Genomic DNA, 22617 nt, shown 5'->3' with positions numbered 1-22617 from the left:
TATTTTGATTCCTGATGTGTAGATTTGGTTCCATTTCAAAACAATTTCATTTATATAAATATTAAATAAAGTTGGTGATAGTGGACAACCTTGTCGAACTCCATTACTAACTAATTTTCTTTCGGATATACAGTTATTTATTTTGACACTTATTTTGCTGTCTGTGTAGATTTCTATTATATTTTGCAATAGCAAATTTGGAATATTTTTATTTTGTAATTGTCGAACAAAAGGTCTCTTCGGACTTTATCAAAAGCTTTCACAAAATCAATAAAAGCTATATGGGTTTCTTAATTAAATTCTCTTCTTTTTTTTAACAATAGTTTGATACTAAATAATGGATCTGCACATGATCTTCCTTTTCTAAAGCCATTTTGACACTCCAGAAGGAAAGTTTCAGCATGTTTTTTTTTTTTTTTTTTTTTTTTTTTTTTTTTCCCCAACTCCTACTAAATATCTTATAACATATGTTGAGGATACTAATCCCTCTATAGTTTTCAACATTTTGTTTATCTCCTGTTTTATATATGGGAATAATTGAGAGCTTTGCCGGAAGAAAGGCGGATAGATCTCTACGCCCTTCTTCGGGAAAACGGTTTAAAATGTAATGAATAATTATACTAGCGAAATTTTGTTTTGATTGTACTGTACATACCTGCAGGACAGAGCTGCATGCGTGCGTGATTTAGTCAGTCAGTCTGCAAGTAGAGCTAGTGCTGAGCGTTACGCATACTGTACTGCGTGTGTTTTCTCTTGGTAGAGACTAAGCAAATATATATAGTTCAATTTAGTCAGTCCAGTTGTCTCCTTTGACTGCTTTTTATGTTCATTATTGTCCTTGCTTTAAGAGTAAACAAACTTATGAAACACATGGATTCAGACGGAAATATTTTATGTTCTATAAAGAGATTTGTTACAATATTCAGATTTTTGGGCTTATTGTTATCAGGATTATACAAAGAATTAATTTTATTTATTTATGTTGACACAAAATGGATACTTTCTTTTTCTGATATATTCAGAGATTTTGCTTTGGTACTTAATGTCTACTCAGTATATCTGAAATAATGTAAATTACTTTAGAAGTAGATAATAAATGTCATAAAATGTATCTTTGTTTCAATACCGTGTGAAATTTAAATCTGAAATCTACATTAAATCCCCTAAGCAAATCATTATATGGATAAAGGGCGTGTAGACCAAAGTTTTATATGGTACACATATAAGGAAATTTAATAATATAAATTGCCTAAATGCTACAAAACATTTATACTCGCTAAGATTTTTAATTTAATGTATAATTTTTCTCACTATCTGTATAACATTTTATTCAAGTGCGTTTTAAAATCTTGGATTGCCTGTATCTCGATTCACCATATTGACGTATACGCCCTTTTTCCGGCAAACCCCTCAATTACAGTATTTTGCCATTCTTCCGGTAAAGTGACAGTCAGATATATTCTGTTTAGAAATCTTAGTAATCTTTCTTGAAATAGATCTCCTGCATATTTATACAGTGTGAGCATAAATGATTGCCCTAGTTACGAAAATTATTTGTGGACTAACGATTTAACATAGAAAATATTTAGATATACAAGTAGATAGAGAAACTCTCCAAGTTTTTTTAACATACCTTATAGGTGCTCGATGTGTGACCCTGCAGACATCAAGCCGATAGTCCAATTCGTCCCATACACGACGAAGTGTATCCATGTCGATTGCAGCGATGGCGTTGATGATGCGGTCGCGTAACTCTGGCAGATTTGCCGGTAATGGAGGTACAAAAACAGAGTCTTTAACATATCCCCACAGGTAAAAATCACAGGGTGTTATGTCAGGGGAACGTGGAGGCCAGGACAATAGCTGCATATCTTCTCTGCTCGCACGACCAATCCATCTGTTTGGCAATCTGTTGTTCAGGAATTGCCGGACTTCGTTGCGGAAGTGAGGCGGAGCGCCGTCATGTTGATAGATAAAATCAACGTTCAACTGTTTCTTGTGGGATGCGTGGCCGACCAGGAGATTTTCCTTTACACAGACATCCTGTGGTCACTAATTGATTGTACCATCGTCTAATGGTCTTGGGGTCTGGTGGATCTTTATGGAATCTTGTTCGAAAATTTCGCTGCACTGTTATGACTGATCTTGTGGAATGAAATCCCAACGCTACAAATGCACGCTGAACACCAGTCGCCATTTCTGTAAACTCACGTCCTCTACCGGTAAGAAGTGGAATTACGCCGCGCGGATAAATTCAAATAAAACTTTGAGAGATATCTTATTTCGTAATATCAGTACCATTGTTGTATCATTCACAGTTTGTCTATAAAAAAAATCCCCAAAATAGGGCAATCATTTATGCTCACCGTGTACAATTCTGAATTTAGGTTATCGTCTCCAGGTGATTTACGAAAACGAAATTGGAAAAAGCAAATGTATATATATATTTATACACACACACACAGCATTGTTACAATTTATTTACACATTAGATTTACATACATTGTAGAGAAAACCGGTGAGGATAACAATGTAATATCATTCATGTACAAAATGTAAACCAAAACATTGTAGTGTTACGCTTTGTAATAGAACATGTTGATGTAATAAAGATGAAAAATGCATACCGTACATACATAAACACATTTTTCAGTTGTTCAGTCAACTGTCCGAAGACATGTTTTACCCTCATAAGTGACACCAGTAAGACATCACTCATTAGACAACTAAGCCAAGAGATAATGGGATAGAGTAACTAGTTCCTTTCCACCTCCATTGCATACATCGCTGATTAGTAACATCTCTAACTAATCAGACTTCAGATCATTTTTCAATAAGACTTTAATAGCAGTGTCATCAATAATAGTTCTAAACAAAGATGTTCAATAATTCTTATTTTATTGCTGAAAATACTTTGTGGCAGACAGTGTTGGATAATATAAACGAAGAGGAAATATTTAATGTAGTTCGTTACAAAAGTTACAAAATATCATTCATGAATAGTACATTATGCAACGAGCCTATAATGGTAGTAATTAAGACGCGAGTATGTTTATGAAACGAGCGTCTTAATTACCATTATAGGCAAGTTTCATACGTCTTTTTATGCTCGACCATATTTATAACATGTTATTCTTATCTGAGTGAGGAGCGGAACTGACCTTGTGCAATATCTCGTAAATTGTGAGATGTACGCAGACGCGAAAGTATTGATTTTTTCCAACAAACAAATGTCATTGACCTTGATATAATCTAGAGAGTAAAATAAACATTAATCTTGATATAACCTTGAAATTGATTTACACATTGAAAAACGAGATGACAAATTGAATTTATTTGAATATTATTTACAATTAACGCTAATTATTATAGTAACAGAACATAACCTTCAGCGACAGTATTGGATTTCCTGCCTCAGTGACGTTTCGCTAGTTGTCTTTCGATTGCCTCGTTCATATTCCTACAGTGGTGTTTTCTCATTGGTGGAACACCTGAACTTTAATGAATAGGTGTACTTTAATGAGGTCCATTAAAGGGCTGCTACCAGGTGTATAATTACTACATATGGGCATGGTCGAGCATAAAATAACAAAGAATTCAATGACAATAAATGATCATCGTATTTAAAAAAATACACCAATATATTTTTGTATTGGAAGTACAAAGTTAGAGATACAAATGAAACACATGGAAATTATACTCTTCCAGTTCCTTGGGCTAACTTACATACAGATATCACAGTGAATATCACGAATAGCAACATTGTCAACGTGTAAATCGTATCTAGTATTCTGCTGTTACATACCAACCCTGGATACTCATATTTAGCTGAGTACCACGTGATCAGTAAGGCAGTCAAAACTGGAAACGTTGCGGAACAAACACATTGATTGTAGAAGTTACCTCACTGGGAATCGAATCTGTATCTGTTTAATTAATATCTTAATTCAGCTACGACCAGTGGTCGGCAGGTTGTGCATTTGAGACGTCGGAGCAAGGTCGTACTAGACCAGGCCTGCAGAAGTTGTAAGTAGGGGAAAATATGACGTCAGTCTCACTCCACTTCTATTGGGGATGATCGACTTTCGCGTAGAGTTATTTACATTCTCTGGACGTCAGTGGCGACATGTAATTTTCAAAAAGGATTGTAATACATTCATTGTATTTATAATGTGTTATCTCGTTTCAAGATTTACAATTATGCTAGATTTCCTGTCGGTAGTTTCTTTGAGATTTCTTTGCACTTAACCTGCTTTAGATTTTCGAAAACTTTCCTCCTATCATCACCTACGGAAACATAAATTTATAGCATTTAAGTAATGAACAAAGCTCGGAATTTGGGGACTTGTGTCTTTGAACGTGGCTAAGCGACCGGACTTCAATGTCAACAAACTCCCGCTTCCAGCACGTAGGTACTGTCAGGTCTGCTATAAAAGTGGTTTCTGGCTGGAACAACATAATGATAATATTATGATAGGTTGAAACATCTAATTTTATAGCATATATATATAAATAAATATGCAAAATACATCAAATTTACAGTTCTGCTCTGTACATTTCATTACAGTGTATGACTACATGCATTCGAAGATTTTCGAACCCATAAATTCTTCGTCTGTTAGTTAAACATGATTTGAAACGAAGGAAACTTATTTCCACGTCACATAAGTGACGGGAGCAAACTTTAATTTTTTTTATTTTATTTATTTTAACTAGCTACCTAGTGAGTACAAATTGCATTTATAAAATAAAAATGTTTCTAGCCACTACCGTAAGAGCCAGGCTCGTGTACGGTGTGGTCTTAGTGAATAATATAACATAAAATTTACAAGGACAGTTTACTAAATACAGTAAGTAACTTAATTCAAACCAATAAGTACAACACAAGAGCAAGAATAAAGAAGAAAGGGAAAACGAGAGAAAAATACACATTTAATATAAATTGACAATCCGACAGAAGCCAGTGATATTCAATAAAACATGAATATAGTCGATAGAAATAAAAGGTAAAAAAAGTACATTTGTTACTATTATATATCATGGATAATTTTACAAAATTCTTTTTTAAAAGTTTCAATTTTAAAAAATTTCAAATTGGAAAATGGTTTGAAATTTTATTATAAAGTCTTGGGCCTAAATAAAATACTGAATATTTCACTGTCACTGTTTCCTGTTCGATTTTCAGCAGATCTCGTATCTGAGAAAGATAAGTATATCCTAAATTTTTCAATTAGTGTATCACTATTAGGGAAGGTCCCTCTACGACTTGATCCATGGCTATGGACAAATTTTCCATCAATTTAAAGGACTGCAATGTCTTTCAATGAATGCCCGTTTCCAGCTCTAGTTTATGTGTGGCACAACTTACAAAATATAAACTCTGCATTAGAAGAAAATAATGTATCTCCTCAGAATTCCTCCACGAAATTCTGTACCTAAAATTTAAGAAATGCATTTTCAAACTTCCATAACACCCATTCGAATAACACGTATTTTCTAATTCCTCAAACTGACCGTTTACCTGTAATTCTCTTAATGTCATTGGCTTCGACGTGACACAGTTTATTCGTTCGTCTTCTTGCCATTCGATGTGACCACTTTCTTAGTACAAACGACTGTCCCTGAGCACTTGCAGCGTGAGCTTTGTGTACGTTATGCCTGTAACCTTACTCAAGCACACGACACACAAGTCCCCAAGATCCGAGCTTTGGTAATGAACCTTGAAAGTCACTATTAATTTCAATTCAAAATGAACACGAGTGACGTCCTTAATTTTACAGTATATAAATAAATAATCAATATACAGTTCGTAATAATGAACTTACTCGAAAGTTTGTGCATTCGATAATTCTTAATATGGACTTTGTTGAAATGTGGTTTAATATTGAAATGACGAGTGGAAATAAATTGGATGGGACACAGTAAACAAGCAATTTTTCGTCTTCAACATCAAAATAATCATATTCCCATTTCCTTTGGAAGTAGTGCTCATTCACGGGTTTAGATTTTGCCATGTTCCAGTTCTCTTTAAACTGCAGTATGCATATTATTTGTTTGTTTGATTGTTTGTTTGTTTGTTTACTTATTTAGTTACTTATTTAATTATTTTCTGACTTATTTAGGCCTACTTATTTACTTACTTAATTACTTATTTATTTACTTATTTATCTATTTACTTTTTAATTATTTATTTACTTATTTATTTATTTATTTATTATTTATTTATTTATTTATTTACTAATTTACTCATTCACTCATTCATTTATATATTTATTTATTTATGTATTTATTTATTTATTCATTCACTCATTCCATCACTTATTTGTTTATTTATTTTATTATTTATTTATTTACTTATTTATTTACGTACTTATTTACTTACTTATTTATTTATTTATTCACTCATTCACTCATTCCATCATTCATTTATTTATTTACTTATTTATTTACTTATTTAGTTACTTACTTATTTATTTACTTATTTACTTACTTATTTATTTATTTGTTTATTTAATCCGTTTGTTTATTTGTTTGTTTGTTTGTTTAGTTATTTAGTTATTTATTTATTTACTTATTTATTTATTTACTTATTTACTTATTTATTTATTTATTTACTTACTTATTTATTTACTTATTTACTTACTTATTTATTTATTTATTTATTTATTTATTTATTTATTTATTTATTTATTTATTTTCTTTACATATTTATGTATTTGGCTGCAGTGCGTTACAATGTTGAATGACAGCATTGACATCCGGTCATATAGCTATCACTTACTTATCAACGTACAATTTATTTATCGTCCTATTACTAGTAAAACCAGTTACGACAAGTAATGCAAGTTTTGTAGAAACAGGAATTAAAACTTTATTAATGCACGAAAAATCATAATAAATTCTTCAAATAAAGTAATTGGTTTGTTGCCTGCAAGCAACATTTCTGACATTTCATTTTAGTAGAATACAGAGCACGGAAAGACAAGTCGGGGACTGTACTTAACTTATTTTACAAAAAAAGTGGACTTAATCGGCTTTACTAGTAATAGGACGATATATACATAGGTAGACCTTCTTACATTATATGCACACATACATTTTAAAATTTATTTTACGTGCATTTTTATTTATTTACTTCCTCGTTCATTTTTCTCTTACTTCCTAAAGGTATGTTCCTAAGGATTTTATTATCTGTTCATTTGTAATTCTTGATAGCGTATTGTATACCTGCCGCCGCGAGAATGAATGTTGATGTAACCGAGCGTAACTAGAACGTCATGACCGCACTGGTAGAAAAGGTGGGTGGGGTAAGAAAGGGGAGTATAGCAGTCGCTCTCAGGAGCTACAGTTCTGCAGGTCTGTAATAGTCATGTAGGTACTTCTCAACTGAAAATAAATAAACGCAATATTGCTTACAAAAGGGTTATTGTAAGTGAGAAATCGACCCTGCCATAAAATTTCATTGACAGGATATACCTTATAGAAAAATACACCAAAAATTAGCTCCGACTTCAAATTGAACGTTTCAGATATCGAGGTGGCAATCCCTATAAGAACACTGGGGGGGAAAACACGGATTTTAACGCTATGTATTTGCACCCTTGTACGGCCGGTCAGCAATATCAAGCATACCCCGCCTCTCCCCTCTAATGCTGATGAGGGGTGCACAATTTCTGCTAAATGACTCTTCTATCGACTACATTGCAGCTTCGATCTCAGGACCTTGTAGTTGAATAGCGCTGCTGATTTTGGTGTGTGGCATTCTTACAAAATATCCCTTTCGTCGGCGGAATTTCAAGGCAGGTTCCGATGTGAGCTCACTGACAGTTTCCTTGTTAGAGTTCTACAGTAATGTTTCTTAAGCACGTGGAGTTCGTATCTAGGAGAATAACGACCGTAGTGCCATAGTTTATTGGATACGGCTTTAGGCATTGACTGTTCAGAGATCAGAGTAAATTTGTTCGATTCCAATTTTTTACAAATACGAAACGTTAAGTTAATCAGTGTTCTTAAGGGAAAGGATAACACTTGGTACCGTTAAACTCCGCAAGGACGATCGTTGCAATAAAATTTTCTCAACAAATGTATAACTTCTAATAAATAATATAAAAACGACGCAGGAATATTAATCTGAATATCCCCCGTTATCTTACAACTCATTTTCAATCACTTATATCACACTTTCCTGTTGTACACAATTTCTCTCAGCAACTCAAATTGAGGAGCGTTTTTGCAAAAGTCGATAGATGCAGATATTTTCGAAAGTGAGTTACATATGGATATCGTATGTTTTCTACCTCCGGAATCGATCTATGAAATCAGATTTACCAAAACTTGATTCATACCGTATGTAAAGACTACCAAACCTTCCAGGTTTTTTTCAAAATTCGATAGATCCTGTCACTTAGTGTAATTTCTGTAAAATCTTGATTTCTGCATCTATCGACTTTTGCAAAAACGCTCCTCAATTCGTCAGTATTAGTATGCAAGATTTGTTAGTCAATGTTAAGCTTTCTGAATGAACCCTCGATTCCAAACAGTTCTCCGCTGTTGACAGCTTTTCCTGGTCGTTTAGATTCATCGGAAATCATTTTATCCTGTTCCAGGAACCAATCTCGATAACTCTCCATCTTCTTTATCCAGGCGGCTGAAATAAAGAGGATTCCATGTATTACAATACATTCTGTGATGAAAAAGATATGAAATCTGTGTCATCTTTCATACCTGCCTTGATATTAATTTTCTTTCGTTCAATAGTAAACAACATTAACCCTTTCTTTTTAATATGTATTGGTCAAAAATCTTTGAATAATTCATTGTAATTTTAAGTTCTGTGATATATAATTGTAATTGTACTATTTTTAATTGTAAATGTTTCAATTTGAAAGAAGATGCAGTTGTGAAGTTAGAGGGAAACATTACTGATCAGGATTTGAAATGGTATTCTCATATTTCTTATCTATACAGTAGACTACGTAAATCAATTTATAAACATATCGTTTTTCGTCATGTTTTATCCATAAGTAATTCACGTGCTGTTTATTTGGCTCTTTTTGTGTCTACCTACGAATGTAGCATTATTTTGCTTTCCTTATTAAGATTCTTTACATTTTTAGAAAAGAAAACAAAAAGAACATAATTCTAATAAGAATATATTTCAGGATACTTTTAAAGAGCAACATAAACCTAACAATGGTATAGGCCTATTTAAAAATATTAGTAAGCGTTATCATTGTCTGTGTGTCTAGTTCAGGCTAATATATGTATCTTCTCATCAAACCCTACCTAACCTTGTCGCTAACAATGTTACTGTTTCTCAGTAATGTTCAGAACGAAGTAGATAGGCAGACAGACAGACTGAGAGGGAGAAAAAAATAAATTTCTCCTAGTAACGACGTCACAGACCAACGTCATGACCTTATGTTGGCGACATTGTGTATTTAATCCATTTGGTCGTAACCGTAACGACACTGTTGAAAGCTATCGTAGCTAATTCTCCAGTTTAGCGTCTAATTCTGCTTAACAACGAATTAATTACCCTTAAACTCGTCTTTTCTGAAATAAAAATCTATGAGTCTGAACAATCGTACAAATTACATTATTCAGTATTAGGTACATTACAAGAATTATTAATATTACATACAATATAATTGTGTTTAAAATAATACGCGGAAAATTAATTTGTGCGAGATCGTGCGTATTTGCTTGTTTTCCGCACACAACCAATACGCGGTAAGTGTGAAATACCACATTCAGTATTCCCAACGTAACACACATAACAATTTCCCTCTTCTTACCGCTTAAGCGCGACATTCATTTTACTGCTTTAGGCTTTTAACATATTATTTTTACAGACGTTTAACATAGTAATAATTATAAATTGGAAACTTACCACTGCAATTTCACCTAAATTGCAATGTTAATTATTGTTTTTAAATATTTGCAAAAAATTAAGTAAAGTCTACTACTCCACGAAACTTATTGCATTCCTGATACAAGTAACATTAAGGAAGCCGTGAAAAAATCAACAAGATTCCAGATGCCGATGTTATTACTGCAATATGTTATATAAATAATATTGTTAAAATATTAAAATGAAAAATAAATCATTACATAACCTTACCGTTTGTTTTAAGTTCGCATTTATAGACTGGGGGGGAAAAAAGACAGACATATCACGGCCTGCTGGAATATAGTAAACACAGAAAATATTTTATAGTAACAACAATGTTGAAGAAAGATATTTTGGTGTTCCGAAGTTGCCGTCATTAAACAGAAACCAAGATGGAGATTTCATTGCAACTAATTAGAAATACGTCTTTCAGGTATGTAATAAACGATCTTCGCACAAAATAACTACGTTTCGCTTTTTCAATCTTTTTCAATCTTTTCCTCGACCATGAAAACGTCAACATACCGCTCTTGTAACGTATATTACTATTGCAATTAAGAGAGCAAACATTTTCCACATGTACATGTACGTACAACATTAGCCTATAACTTCATAATCAAACGAAACCTGAATTTTCGACAAGTTCAATGGCAAAAATTTAATATCTACCTATAAGTTACATATAAATTAATTCTATGTGTAAAGTATTTTGTGTTCATACTTTTTTTATTTTCTATATTCATATGAACTGAATATTATAATTATTGTATGTAGATGGAATTACGTCCGAACACAAGTTTTGTTCATATGGGTGCCTGATTGTTTTTATATATTTTATGCTCGACCATGCCGAAATGTAGTAATTATACACCTGGTAGCAGTCCTTTAATGCATGTCATTAAAGTACACCTACTCATTAAAGTACAGATCTTCAGCCAATGATAACTCAGCTTACATGTGTTCAGCCAATGACAAATCAGCTTTGTATCGTTATAAAACCGTAAGTATCGATTATTCTCGGATATGCAATCGAAAGAGAATTAGCGAAAAGTCACGGAGGCTGGAAATCCAATACTGTCGCAGAAGGTTATGTTCTATTACTATAATAATTGGCGTTAATTATAAATAATATTCAAATAAATTAAATTTGTCATCTCGTTTTTCAATGTCGAATTCAATAATCAAGGTTATAATATTATAATATTATCAAGTTTAACGGGGCTACGTCAAGGTCATAGACATTATTGTTTCTTGGAAAAAAATCAATACTTTCGCGTCTGCGCACATCTCACAATTCACGACCTAGAACAAGGTCACTTCTGATCTTGTCAGATACAAATAAAATGTATACATCTGAATACCGGTAATTTCAAGTTAGAAATATGGTCGAGCATAAAAAGTCGTATGAAACTCGCCTATAATGGTAATTAAGAAGCTCGTATGAAAATTATGAAACTCGCTTGCGCTCGTTTCATAAATATCCATACTCGATTCTTAATTACTATCATTATAGGCTCGTTGCATAATGTACTATTATGTAATTTAGTATAAACTAATATCAAGTATAATATGTAAAAATTTACTTACACCAGTGGTCAATAATTGATCCGTTGGTGCCACCTAATTCGCTGGGTAGAATATCTGGCGAGATTTTATTATGTAATGATTTATATCCTTTTGTATGTATATGTATCTGCAAAATAAAACATAGAAAATACGCTTTTATGACACCGTATACAGTATTTGATTTTATCTCTAAGATATAGAGTGGAATCGGGGGGAGATGACTATCGGGGGAAGATGCTTATTTCTTTGTAGTTTCACATTCTTCCAAGAGAGAACGCCACGCGCATGTCTTCATGATCACTGAGACAGTTGAATGTCTGTACAGTGGTACCTAACTCATTTTGCCACGTGGTCTTGTTGTCAAAAGAAGAAAAGCAAGTAAGCAGCGTATTTTTCTGCTGTAAAATAATTTCAAATGCTTGTTACAATTTTAATACATCCTTGAATTCGTAATGACTCTCAAACAATTGTAATGGATAATGTAAAGTTAGGATTGTTAACAACCAACGACCTTGTTTCGTCATCTTAGGTTGCGTCACAGTACTAGGCATCTTACCCCGATACTTGGGAAGATGCTCATTTTTTCGGGGTAAGATGGCAAATTTTTGCAAGAGTTTTATTTTTTGTCTTCTTGCAGGGAATACGTAAACATTACATAAGGTCCTCTGATAGAAGTCACAGAATTGAGGGCAGGAACATGTTAGAACAAGGGATATGAACTGTTTTAGAGCATCACAACGTACAGGATTCTGTACCGTACCCTTAAACGCCACCTAAAAACAATGATGACAAGAAAATGTACTGGATTGAATTCATTGTGTGCAAGAAGTGATTTCACGAGTCTTACACACGGCAATAAAATCTGTGCAATGACTCTGTTGCTAAGTAGCGATAAACGAGTGAGAAATTGTCCGTGAGCTTCGCATTAAGTCATTTTTGTTATATACATGTATCAAACGAATTTCAGGTAAAATATATGTATCAGTAACTGTGTAATTGTATTTGACATCTTACACGACTATCGGGGAAAGATGCCTACAGTGCAGGTAAGAAGAAAACCTGTATCTATAAACAAGGTAATTAATGTTTTCTGTTTTGTACCAAAGCATAGTTTCACAATATCTTCCAGACTTTGATATTTCAACATGAAATTCAAAACTAAATGAACAGTATCTTAAATTTTCAATCTAAGAAAAAGTGAGGCATCTTCCCCCGATCCACTCTAACTTATGCAGTTTTTGTTTTGATTATAATCTCACTTCTTGAACAACTTCTACACGCCATCTAGGGGAAGAGGAGACAGGCATAGGCTATAGATTTTTCATGATTTGAAGTCTATAAAGAACTAATGGGGTTAGCACCACACTCCAACTGCTTTTAATCCCAAGATATCATCTTTGTCGATTTCGTTGGATGTGAATTTGGGCACGTGCGTCGTTAAATGAAATTTAGTTTTCACTGTAACTCTTTCAGTAGGTAGTCTTTTGATATACTAATACACAGACTCAATCCAGTTTGAACATTGTATAGCTAGAATGTAAATAAATATAAAGTAATAAGAGTTTAGACATATACATCTTGATTACACAACTTTTAACACTGTATCACTTCGGAATATGTATGACAACAAACACACATTCAAAGTATACAGAAAATCCACAACAACAACACACATACACAACACATCCAACCACCCCACACAACACAAACAAGCTGCATTCCGAACAATGGTACACAGACTACTCAACATACCAATGAATCAACAGGATTACAACGAAGAGCTAAACACAATCAAATACATAGCACAAGAAAAGGGATACAACCCCAACATAATAGACAACATAATACCTAAGACAAAACAAAACCACAAAAAACAGAAGAATACAACACAAACACAAGAACACAAAAAATACATAATACTAACATACGAAAACAAAAACACACACAAAATTGCAACCTCATTCAAGAAATTAAATTACAACATCGCATACAGAACAAATAACACTCTACAAAAACATCTCAACACACAAACAACACAAACAAATACAACCACACAGGCGTATAAAAACTCAAATGTAACACCTGCAACAACTTCTACATAGGACAAACAGGCAGATCATTTCAAACACGTTACAAAGAACACATCACAGCCATAACTAAATTACAAAACACCTCCACATATGCACAACACATCACAAATGCCAACCACACCTACAGAGACATCAACACAGACATGGAAATACTGCACATCCAACCAAAAAGCCAGAAACTCAACACACTAGAACAATATGAAATATACAGACACACGAAAACACACCCCAACGACATTCTCAACACATAACTCAATTTCAAAACACATACACTCTTTGACTCTACACTACGAACGCACCCTCACAGGAAACAACAAGAGGTGCCAAGACCAACAAGGATCAGTTCTGAAGATGACGCAACATAGGTCGAAACATGTTAACAAGGTACGTTAAAATTTAACACAAGAAAGTTCTTATCATACATATTCCGAAAAGATTAGAAATAAGATAATACTCAACGCAGATACATTTTATCAAATAGTCACATCCACCCTCCAAGTAAAAAACAATTATTTTATTTTCATTTCATTTATTGTATTCCACAGATGTTATATCAGCATTTAAGCTTTAAGATGTGGAACAAGTCAAAAGTTACACTATTTGTTGGCGAGATGAGTTGAGGCCGAGGACTCGCCATAGATTACCTCACATTTGCCTTACGGTTGGGGAAAACCTCGTTAAAACTAGGTAATCAGCCCAAGCGGGAATCTAACCCAGGCCCGAGTGCAACTCCAGTTCACAGACAAGCGAGTCTGCCGACTGAGCTATGGTAAGGCTCTACAAGAATGTGCAATACATAACAAGTAGTTGAACAATAAAAATGTACACAATACACAGCCAGTAGATTAATTAAATGTACAAGCATAAACAATTCATCAGTTGTGAATGTAGAAGGTATGAATATGTAGAAAATTGATTAATTCTGTCCTGAACCTCCTCTCTTAAAGATAATTAAGCAGTGCATTGAACACAGCTATACATTAATAACGGACACTTTTTTAAAACAGCTTACAAGCAAACATTTTCATAGGGGCAGATAAAAAAGTAATTTTTTTTCACCGTGTTAATAATGTCAAAAGAAGTGCTTATACAAATTTTGGCCACTGGACCGCAATTACGAGGGCCGTAAAAAAAATTCGCCAGGGGCCGTTAACAGGAAGAAAACACAGTTTCATTGAAAAATTTTATTGAAACAGACACATCAATTGTTGACCTATTTTCAACATATTCTCCACCGGAATTGAAACATTTGTTCATATGTCTGCGTATGTCTCCACAGAAAAAGGTCTGATGAAATAGAAGAAAGCGGGAACAAATAGAGAAAATTGTATTGGAAAAAAAAAACACAGTGAATAAGTTATATTTTTGGGATCGATTATGGTTATTTTATCTTACCCTAGCAGCAATTTTCGGTTTCATAACAGATTTCAGAAGGCTGATGCTTGCTTCTGCAATGGGAGGAGTGTTGATGAGATGGATTTCTTTTATTCTCACATTGTAGCCTTTCTGAAAGTAAACACAATAATGATTAATAATTATTTGATCGCATAGGTTTTGTGCAGCAGAGAGTATAGTCACTGAACACGGAGGTTAAAATTAGATTGTATGTATGATAGATTAAGATTGTTTTGGGCCTGATTTTCTTATTATTCCTTCAGTTTTGCTACTGTAGTGAATCTATGTACTCGTATACTCGTACGGGTAAAATGAAGCGAAAATAATAATACTGTGACAGCGACGTGAGATTCGAACTCACGACCAGCGTCCCGCGAGAGAGCATATCGCGCGGGCTTCACGGGGAAAGGGGAAAGGGGCCTACACGCGAGGGAGGGCTGCGCGCGCAGCTGCTACTCAACGCAGTGAATGTGGAACGACCTTCCCGACTATTCCAGAAGTCTGTCGATGTGGAGATATCGAGATAATTCTCTACACACCTGTAGAAAATTCTCGCAACTATGATTTTTGCTATAAAAGAAGAAGCGCCAGCGAACTCGAGCAGAGTTTTCAGTTATTCAGTCAGTGAGTAAGCCAGAGCAAGCAAGCCAGCCGGAGTTCGACTCGAGTGTGCGTCCGCATCTGCGTCAGCATCCGAAGGCCTGAGTTCGAGTGCAGTGGACCGCAGTTGGAGGGACCTGAGTTCGAGTGCAGTGGACCGCAGTTGGAGGGACCCGAGTTCGAGTACAGTGAACTGTCTCTGAAGGTCTGTGGTTCGAGATACTGTGAACTCGAGTGACTGAGATAGAAGAGCTGTGAACTGAGAACTGATAGTTCTGATTTGTAAATAGTGCTTTGTAAATATTAGTTAAGATTAACAGTTCATTGTTGTTCGTAATAGTCCAAGTAAATTGTCATTGCCGTCGGTGGAGTGCTATAACGAATACTGTATTGAGTGAAGATCCAATTGTTGACGAGAGCGTTTAAAGCGAATTGTAGAAAGGAATTATTGTTGTGGCGAATAAATTACATTGTTGTAACTAATAAAATTCACAATACATTCATCTTGTAACGTAAGGTTTAAATGTATTTATTATATCTATCTTAAATAATTGCGTTTAATCATAACATTCGGTAAGTGAGTCGAATATAAATGGAAATTTCTATGTAATAAGCTGGCGACGACAATAGTATTGTCAATTATTCTGCAGTATAGAAGTTTGTAACTCATTCGCAAAATCAAATAACAACGACGGTCTAAAAGAGTAGCAGAGATTTTATTCTATGTTCGATACTCGAATTTCATCATACGCTGGCAATTAAAAGAAATTCAGCTTCTCCCAAGTTACTGTAAAAATATAAATTATTTGGAAGCCTATGATGGCAAGCATAAGCTGTTTCATTTAGAATTATTTATTCTGCAAACATTGGTGATGGAATACATTTATTTATTTATTTGGTCATTCATGAATTTATTTATTTAATTCTTTATTTACTTATTTATTTATTCACGAATTAAGTTTTTTGTTTATTTATTTATTCATTCATGCATTTATTTACTTATTTAGTTATTTATTCATTCATTCATTTATTTACTTATTTATTTATTTATTCATGAATTTATTTATTTAATTATTTATTCATTTATTGATTTATATATTTATTTAATTATTCCTGTATTCATTCTTGAATTAATTTATTTATTCATTCATGCATTTGTTTATTTATTTGTTTATTCATTAATTCGTGAACTTATTTATTTATTTATTCCTGAGTTTATTTATTTATTCATATATGAATTTATTTATTTACTCATTTCTTCATGAATTTATTTATTTATATATTAACTTATTTATTTATTTATTCATGCATTTATTTATTTCATTTATTTATTTATTTATTCATTCATTCATGCATTTATTCATTCATTCATGAATTTATTTATTTGTTCTTGCATTTATTTATTTATTTATTCTTTCAGTTATTTATTTATTTTTGGATTTATTTATTTATTAATTAATTAATTAATTAAATTATTTATTCATTCATGAATTTATTTATTTAATCATTTATTTATTCATTCATGAATTTAATTATTTATTTATTCATGAATTTATTTATTTATTCATTTATGAATTTATTTATTCATTTATGAATTTATTTATTCATTTATGAAGTTATTTATTCATTTATGAATTTATTTATTCATTTATTCATTCATGCATTTATTTATTTTATTTACTTATTTATTTATTCATTCATGAACTTCTTTATTTATTCATTCATTCACGAATTTATTTATTTATTTGTCTGTCTGTCTATTCGTTTATTAATTTATTATATATATATATATATATATATATATATATAGTTATGCAATTATTTATATATGTATTTATTGTGACGGAATTATGGGGTTGAGTACAGCTTCCAGCAGTAAAATTTTTGGAAATATTCAACATTTTTTTCCTCCATTACTATATCATGTACAATAGTGAAAATTGGTATTTGTAAAACACTGTCCTTCTGCTATATGAATAAACTATTTTTACGATATAACAAAAAAATTATTTATATATATATATATATATATTTTTTAAATTCATAATGGTGACAGTTCACTGTGCAGTGATGAAGCGTTTCCCTCTTAACTCATAAACGTGTTAATTTTTTCACGTTCTCTTTTATTTATCGCTGAAATTCATGCTTAAAATATCATGCTCTTTCAACTACATTCCTTAATAAATAATAATTTTTTTATTTTTTGTTAGAATAAATTACTGATATTTGATCATTTTTGTTAATAATTTATTTTTATCTCACAGTCTGTCAAATGTAAAGAAGTGATCTTCCATCTTATTGTAGATACGACATGCATAAATACACACAAAGAATTTCATCACAGAATGTTGGACAGTTTTTTAGTTATGCGGGAAAAGCTGCATCACTGCACAGTGAAATGAATTTTGAAAAAAAACAAATGTAAATATATATTTTTTTAAAATCGTAATAGTAATATACGTTACAAGAGCGGTATGTTGACGTTTTCATGGTCGAGGAAAAGATTGAAAAAGCGAAACGTAGTTGAGCTTTTTTAATTTCCGAGAACATGAAAACAAACATACCGCTCGTGTATCGTACATTATTTTGTGCGAAGATCGTTTATTACATACCTGAAAGACGAATTTCTAATTAGTTGCAATGAAATCTCCATGTTGGTTTCTGTTTAATGACGCCAACTTCGGAACACCAAAATATCTTTCTTCAACATTGTTGCTATAAAATGTTTTCTGTGTTTACTATACTCCAGCAGGCCGTGATATACGTCTGTCTTTTTTTTCTCCCAGTCTATAAATGCGAACTTAAAACAAACGGTAAAGTTATGTAATGATTTATTTTTCATTTTAATATTTTAACAATATTATTTATATAACATATTGTAGTAATAACATCGGCATCTGGAAACTTGTTGATTTTTTCACGGCTTCCTTAATGTTACTTGTATCAGGAATGCAATAAGTTTCGTGGAGTAGTAGACTTTACTTAATTTTTGCAAATATTTAAAAACAATAATTAACATTGCAATTTAGGTGAAATTGCAATGGTAAGTTTCCAATTTATAATTATTACTATGTTAAACGTCTCTAAAAATAATATGTTAAAAGCCTAAAGCAGTAAAATGAATGTCGCGCTTAAGCGGTAAGAAGAGGGAAATTGTTATGTGTGTTACGTTGGGAATACTGAATGTGGTATTTCACACTTACCTCGTATTGGTTCTGTGCGGAAAACAAGCAAATACGCACGATCTCGCACAAAAATATTTTTTACATATAAAGGAAGGACAGTGTTTTACACATACTAATTTTCATTATTACACAAGATATAGTAATGGAGGATAAAAATGTTCAATATTTCCAAAATGTTACTGCTGTAAGCTGTACCTAATCCCTTAAGGCCATAAGACCCTCTGTTCATCGAGCCAGAACAAAAGAATGCAGTAATCTATACTAATAATAAATCTATAGCCGAAATTTTTCTGGTAATTGTTGCTTTTCCAAAAATAATTGGTCCTAACATATATAATTAAGCATCCTGAAACAGAAAATAGCTTTTTTGAAATATTTGTTTGCATGTCTGTCCGTCTACTATAGCAGAGTATTGTATAGTAAATGTATGAATGTTTGTTTGGTACACACCTGCGGAGTAACGGTCAGCGCGTCTGGCCGCGAAACCAGGTAGCCCGGGTTCGAATCCCGGCAAGTTACCTGGTTGAGGTTTTTTCCGGGGTTTTCCCTCAACCCAATAGGGTAAACATTGGTAATTTCGTGATAATTTCATGAAAACTAATTTAAAATGCAAATGTATAAATATATCCTTATTCCGATTTTTTCATCTAAAAGACAAATATGGAGACATAAAAGATTGGATACGTTCTTGAATAAGTGCCGAAAACCACTTTTACAACTTAAGCTGAAAGGTTGGTTATTTCGTGATAACCTTGGTAATTTCGTGATATTGCATTGGTAATTTCGTGAGAGGTAGAAGAATTGTGGAAAAATTCATTAAAGTCAAATGAAATTCTCATTTATTGTTACAAGACTTCAAACATAGTAATTCCGTCTAATATTCATAGCAAGAAACCATAAAAAATACATATCAACACATAATAAGAATTAAATCAAAGTAAAAATTGAAATTGAAAAGGGATCTTCTTTGCCCTGAAAGGGTGAACACTTTTATTACGGACTTTACTATAGCCTATATTACTAGGGTAACTCCAAAAGTAATGCATAACGTTTGTTTAAAAATTATATTTTTATCCTACACCTTTGCCATTTTCACAGAATGTACATGCATCCTTAAGGAACAAAATGTCACTTTTCCACATAATCCCCGTCCCTTTCAATTGCCTTACGTAACCTAGGAACGAGGGCCTGTAGACCAGCACGGTAAACGTCTGGACCATCACGTCTGAGCCACTCTTTAGCAGCGTGCACAAGGGAGTCATCTTCGAACCTCGTTCCGCGAAGGGATCCTTTAGTTTACCAAAGAGATGGCAATCGCACGGTGCCAGTTCAGGACTGTAAGGCGGATGTTTCAGTGTTCTCTATCCGAATTTTCTGATCTGGTCTGTGGTCTTGTGACTGACATATGGCTGTGCGTTGTCGTGCAATAGCAGAACATCCTGCTTCTCCCGGTGTCGTCGAACACGACTCAGTCGAACTTGAAGTTTCTTGAGAATTGCCGGCAGAATTAATGGTGGTTCCATGTGGCATGATGTCCACAAGCAAGAGTCCTTCTGAATCGAAAAACATAGTAGCCAAAACGTTTCCTGCCGAAGGTGTACTTTTGAATTTCTATTTCTTTGGTGAATTTGCATGATGCCACTCCATTGTCTGCCTCTGTCTCCGGTCCAAAATGGTGGAGCCGTGTTCCATCTTCTGTCATAATTCTTGCAAGTAAGTGATCTAGCTCTTATCATTGACACTTAGCATGATAAGAATTGAAACAGAAGCTACACTGAACCCATTGCGTCTCCGTTTTCTTTTTTGTTATCACATCTTGTCTTCAGATTTCTAAAATTCGTATTGTAATACAATTTTTAAAATAGTATAAAATGTAACACTTAATGCTCAACAAAATTTCGCCTCAAACAGCTAAGATTTCTATCCGTAAAGCTAAGCCTATATGGCGACTACAGATGTATCAAAAATTCCAAAAACATATCCTAAAATTTCATTAAGATACAATAAATCTATGTACCAAATATCATATGCTTACCTTTAGTAATAAGCCTGTAATGTAATTACAAACATCCACAAAATTTGTACGCCTGAGAAGTCGACGCTAACTTGCTCTCTCCAAACATAAAAGCTCACTGAAGCAACTACAATAGTCACACAAAGCTTAGCTGTATGTTTCTGGAAACTGGACAAAATATGCAATCCCTTGGCGGAAATTTGGATCTTGTAACACCATTGGTTAGTTCACAAAATAGCAAAGAAAAAGTATCACGAAATAACCACTGCCACGAAATTACCAATGTTTACCCTACGAGCAAATGCTGGGTTACTTTCGGTGCTGGACCCCGGAATCATTTCACCGGAATTATCACCTTCATATCATTCAGACGCTAAATAACCTAGATGTTGATACAGCGTCGTAAAATAACCGAATAAAATAAAATAAAATAAAATAAAAATAAAATAAAATAAAAATAAAATAAACACGGGTTTGAAACGTACTTCAATCCCTAATAAATATGTTCACTTACCATGGCACATACTTCCATTTTCTTCAAAATAGGCAAGGTGACTTTGGAGAAATGACCAATTGAAAATTTGTCGAAATCCATGATATAAATGTCGGAGGAACAGTAATCTTCGGACATTCTAATGTCTTGAATCATGAAGTTTACTCTCAGGACGTCACTTGTGACTAGATTCGTTGTGTCGGGATCTAGACAACCCATCACTGTCACTCTGCTGAAATCCTTCGTCAGTTTGGACAAGGGGCAGCTGTATCTGTAAGCGAGAGAAAAAGAGATTTTACAAGCCTTAATAATATACTAGCCGTACCCGTGCGCTCCGCTGCACCCGTTAGAATTAAATATAAAGTAATTACATAATTAAAATAGGACGTTTGATCCAGGGAACATTCGTGTTTGATAGAAGGATAAATCGTTTAATATGTTACTTAATTTAAATTGCATCCAAATAATTAAAATGCGATCATTTTGGTCCAGAGCCACTCATTTGGTGCAATGACAATTTCTTTTTACATGTTTCTTAATTTTTATTACATGCAACCATAGTTTAATGAAGATTGACATCATTTAGATTTAATGTGTATACTTTATTTTACTTTATTTATATTTATTTTATTTTTTATTTATTTTATTTATTTTACTTTATATACTTTATTGAAATTTACTTGAAATTGAATACCATTGAATTATGGTAATAACTTAATTTTAACCCTTGTTTTCTACGTATTCAGAAAAATGGCGTTTGGCCCACTATGGTTCTGAACCCTTCAATTAACTTAAATTATATTATATAATATTACATATTATAGTATATTATATTACATTATATTATATTATATTATATTATATTATATTATATTATATTATATTATATTATATTATGTTATATTATAATATATTATATTATATTATATTATATTATATTATATTATATTATATTATATTATATTACATTATATTATATCAGAACTTACTGTGATAACATTATAGCATTATGTCCATTTGGAGAAACTACACTTTCCAATGGTGAAATAATAATTAATTACACAAATCGGTTAATTTAGCTTCCGATATTACTTCATACAAACACAGAAACATTCTCTGTAGGCTATCTTTCATAGCTTTCCATTGTTGCTCTCCAAGGCCCCTTATAGACGAAGTCATTTGTTTTTTATTTCATTATACGACCTTAGATGGCAGTTATTTTAATTTTAAAACTCATTTATCTCATTAAATATCAGTCCTATCAAAATTTTTTAAAGGGAATAAAACTTATCGCAAATTATTTTTAAAGAAACGTTTGTTATGTAACATTTTTCACAAAAATCAATAATAAGTGAGATATTTCGATTTATTTAATTCAGGCT

General features: G+C 32.7%; 1 protein-coding gene across 1 annotated transcript in view; it reads right to left on the bottom strand.

Annotated features, from left to right (window-relative positions):
• Positions 1–2465: 2465 nt before the first annotated feature.
• The window catches only part of LOC138711689 (alpha-tocopherol transfer protein-like), a 42071-nt gene continuing 21919 nt past the window's right edge, over positions 2466–22617 (bottom strand). Inside the window, exons 4-7 of the mRNA XM_069842819.1 lie at positions 21257–21506; positions 14944–15054; positions 11480–11585; positions 2466–8647 (exon numbers count right to left, since the gene is read on the bottom strand). Of these exons, the coding sequence (XP_069698920.1) occupies positions 8496–8647; positions 11480–11585; positions 14944–15054; positions 21257–21506 (619 nt within the window). The 3' untranslated portion in view covers positions 2466–8495. The remainder of the gene's footprint in view (positions 8648–11479; positions 11586–14943; positions 15055–21256; positions 21507–22617) is intronic.

This window comes from Periplaneta americana, chromosome 13 (assembly GCF_040183065.1).
Source record: "Periplaneta americana isolate PAMFEO1 chromosome 13, P.americana_PAMFEO1_priV1, whole genome shotgun sequence".
Taxonomy (NCBI): Eukaryota; Metazoa; Arthropoda; class Insecta; order Blattodea; family Blattidae; genus Periplaneta; species Periplaneta americana.
Note: the sequence above shows the minus strand (reverse complement) of the source record. Positions and strands in the feature narration are given on the sequence as shown.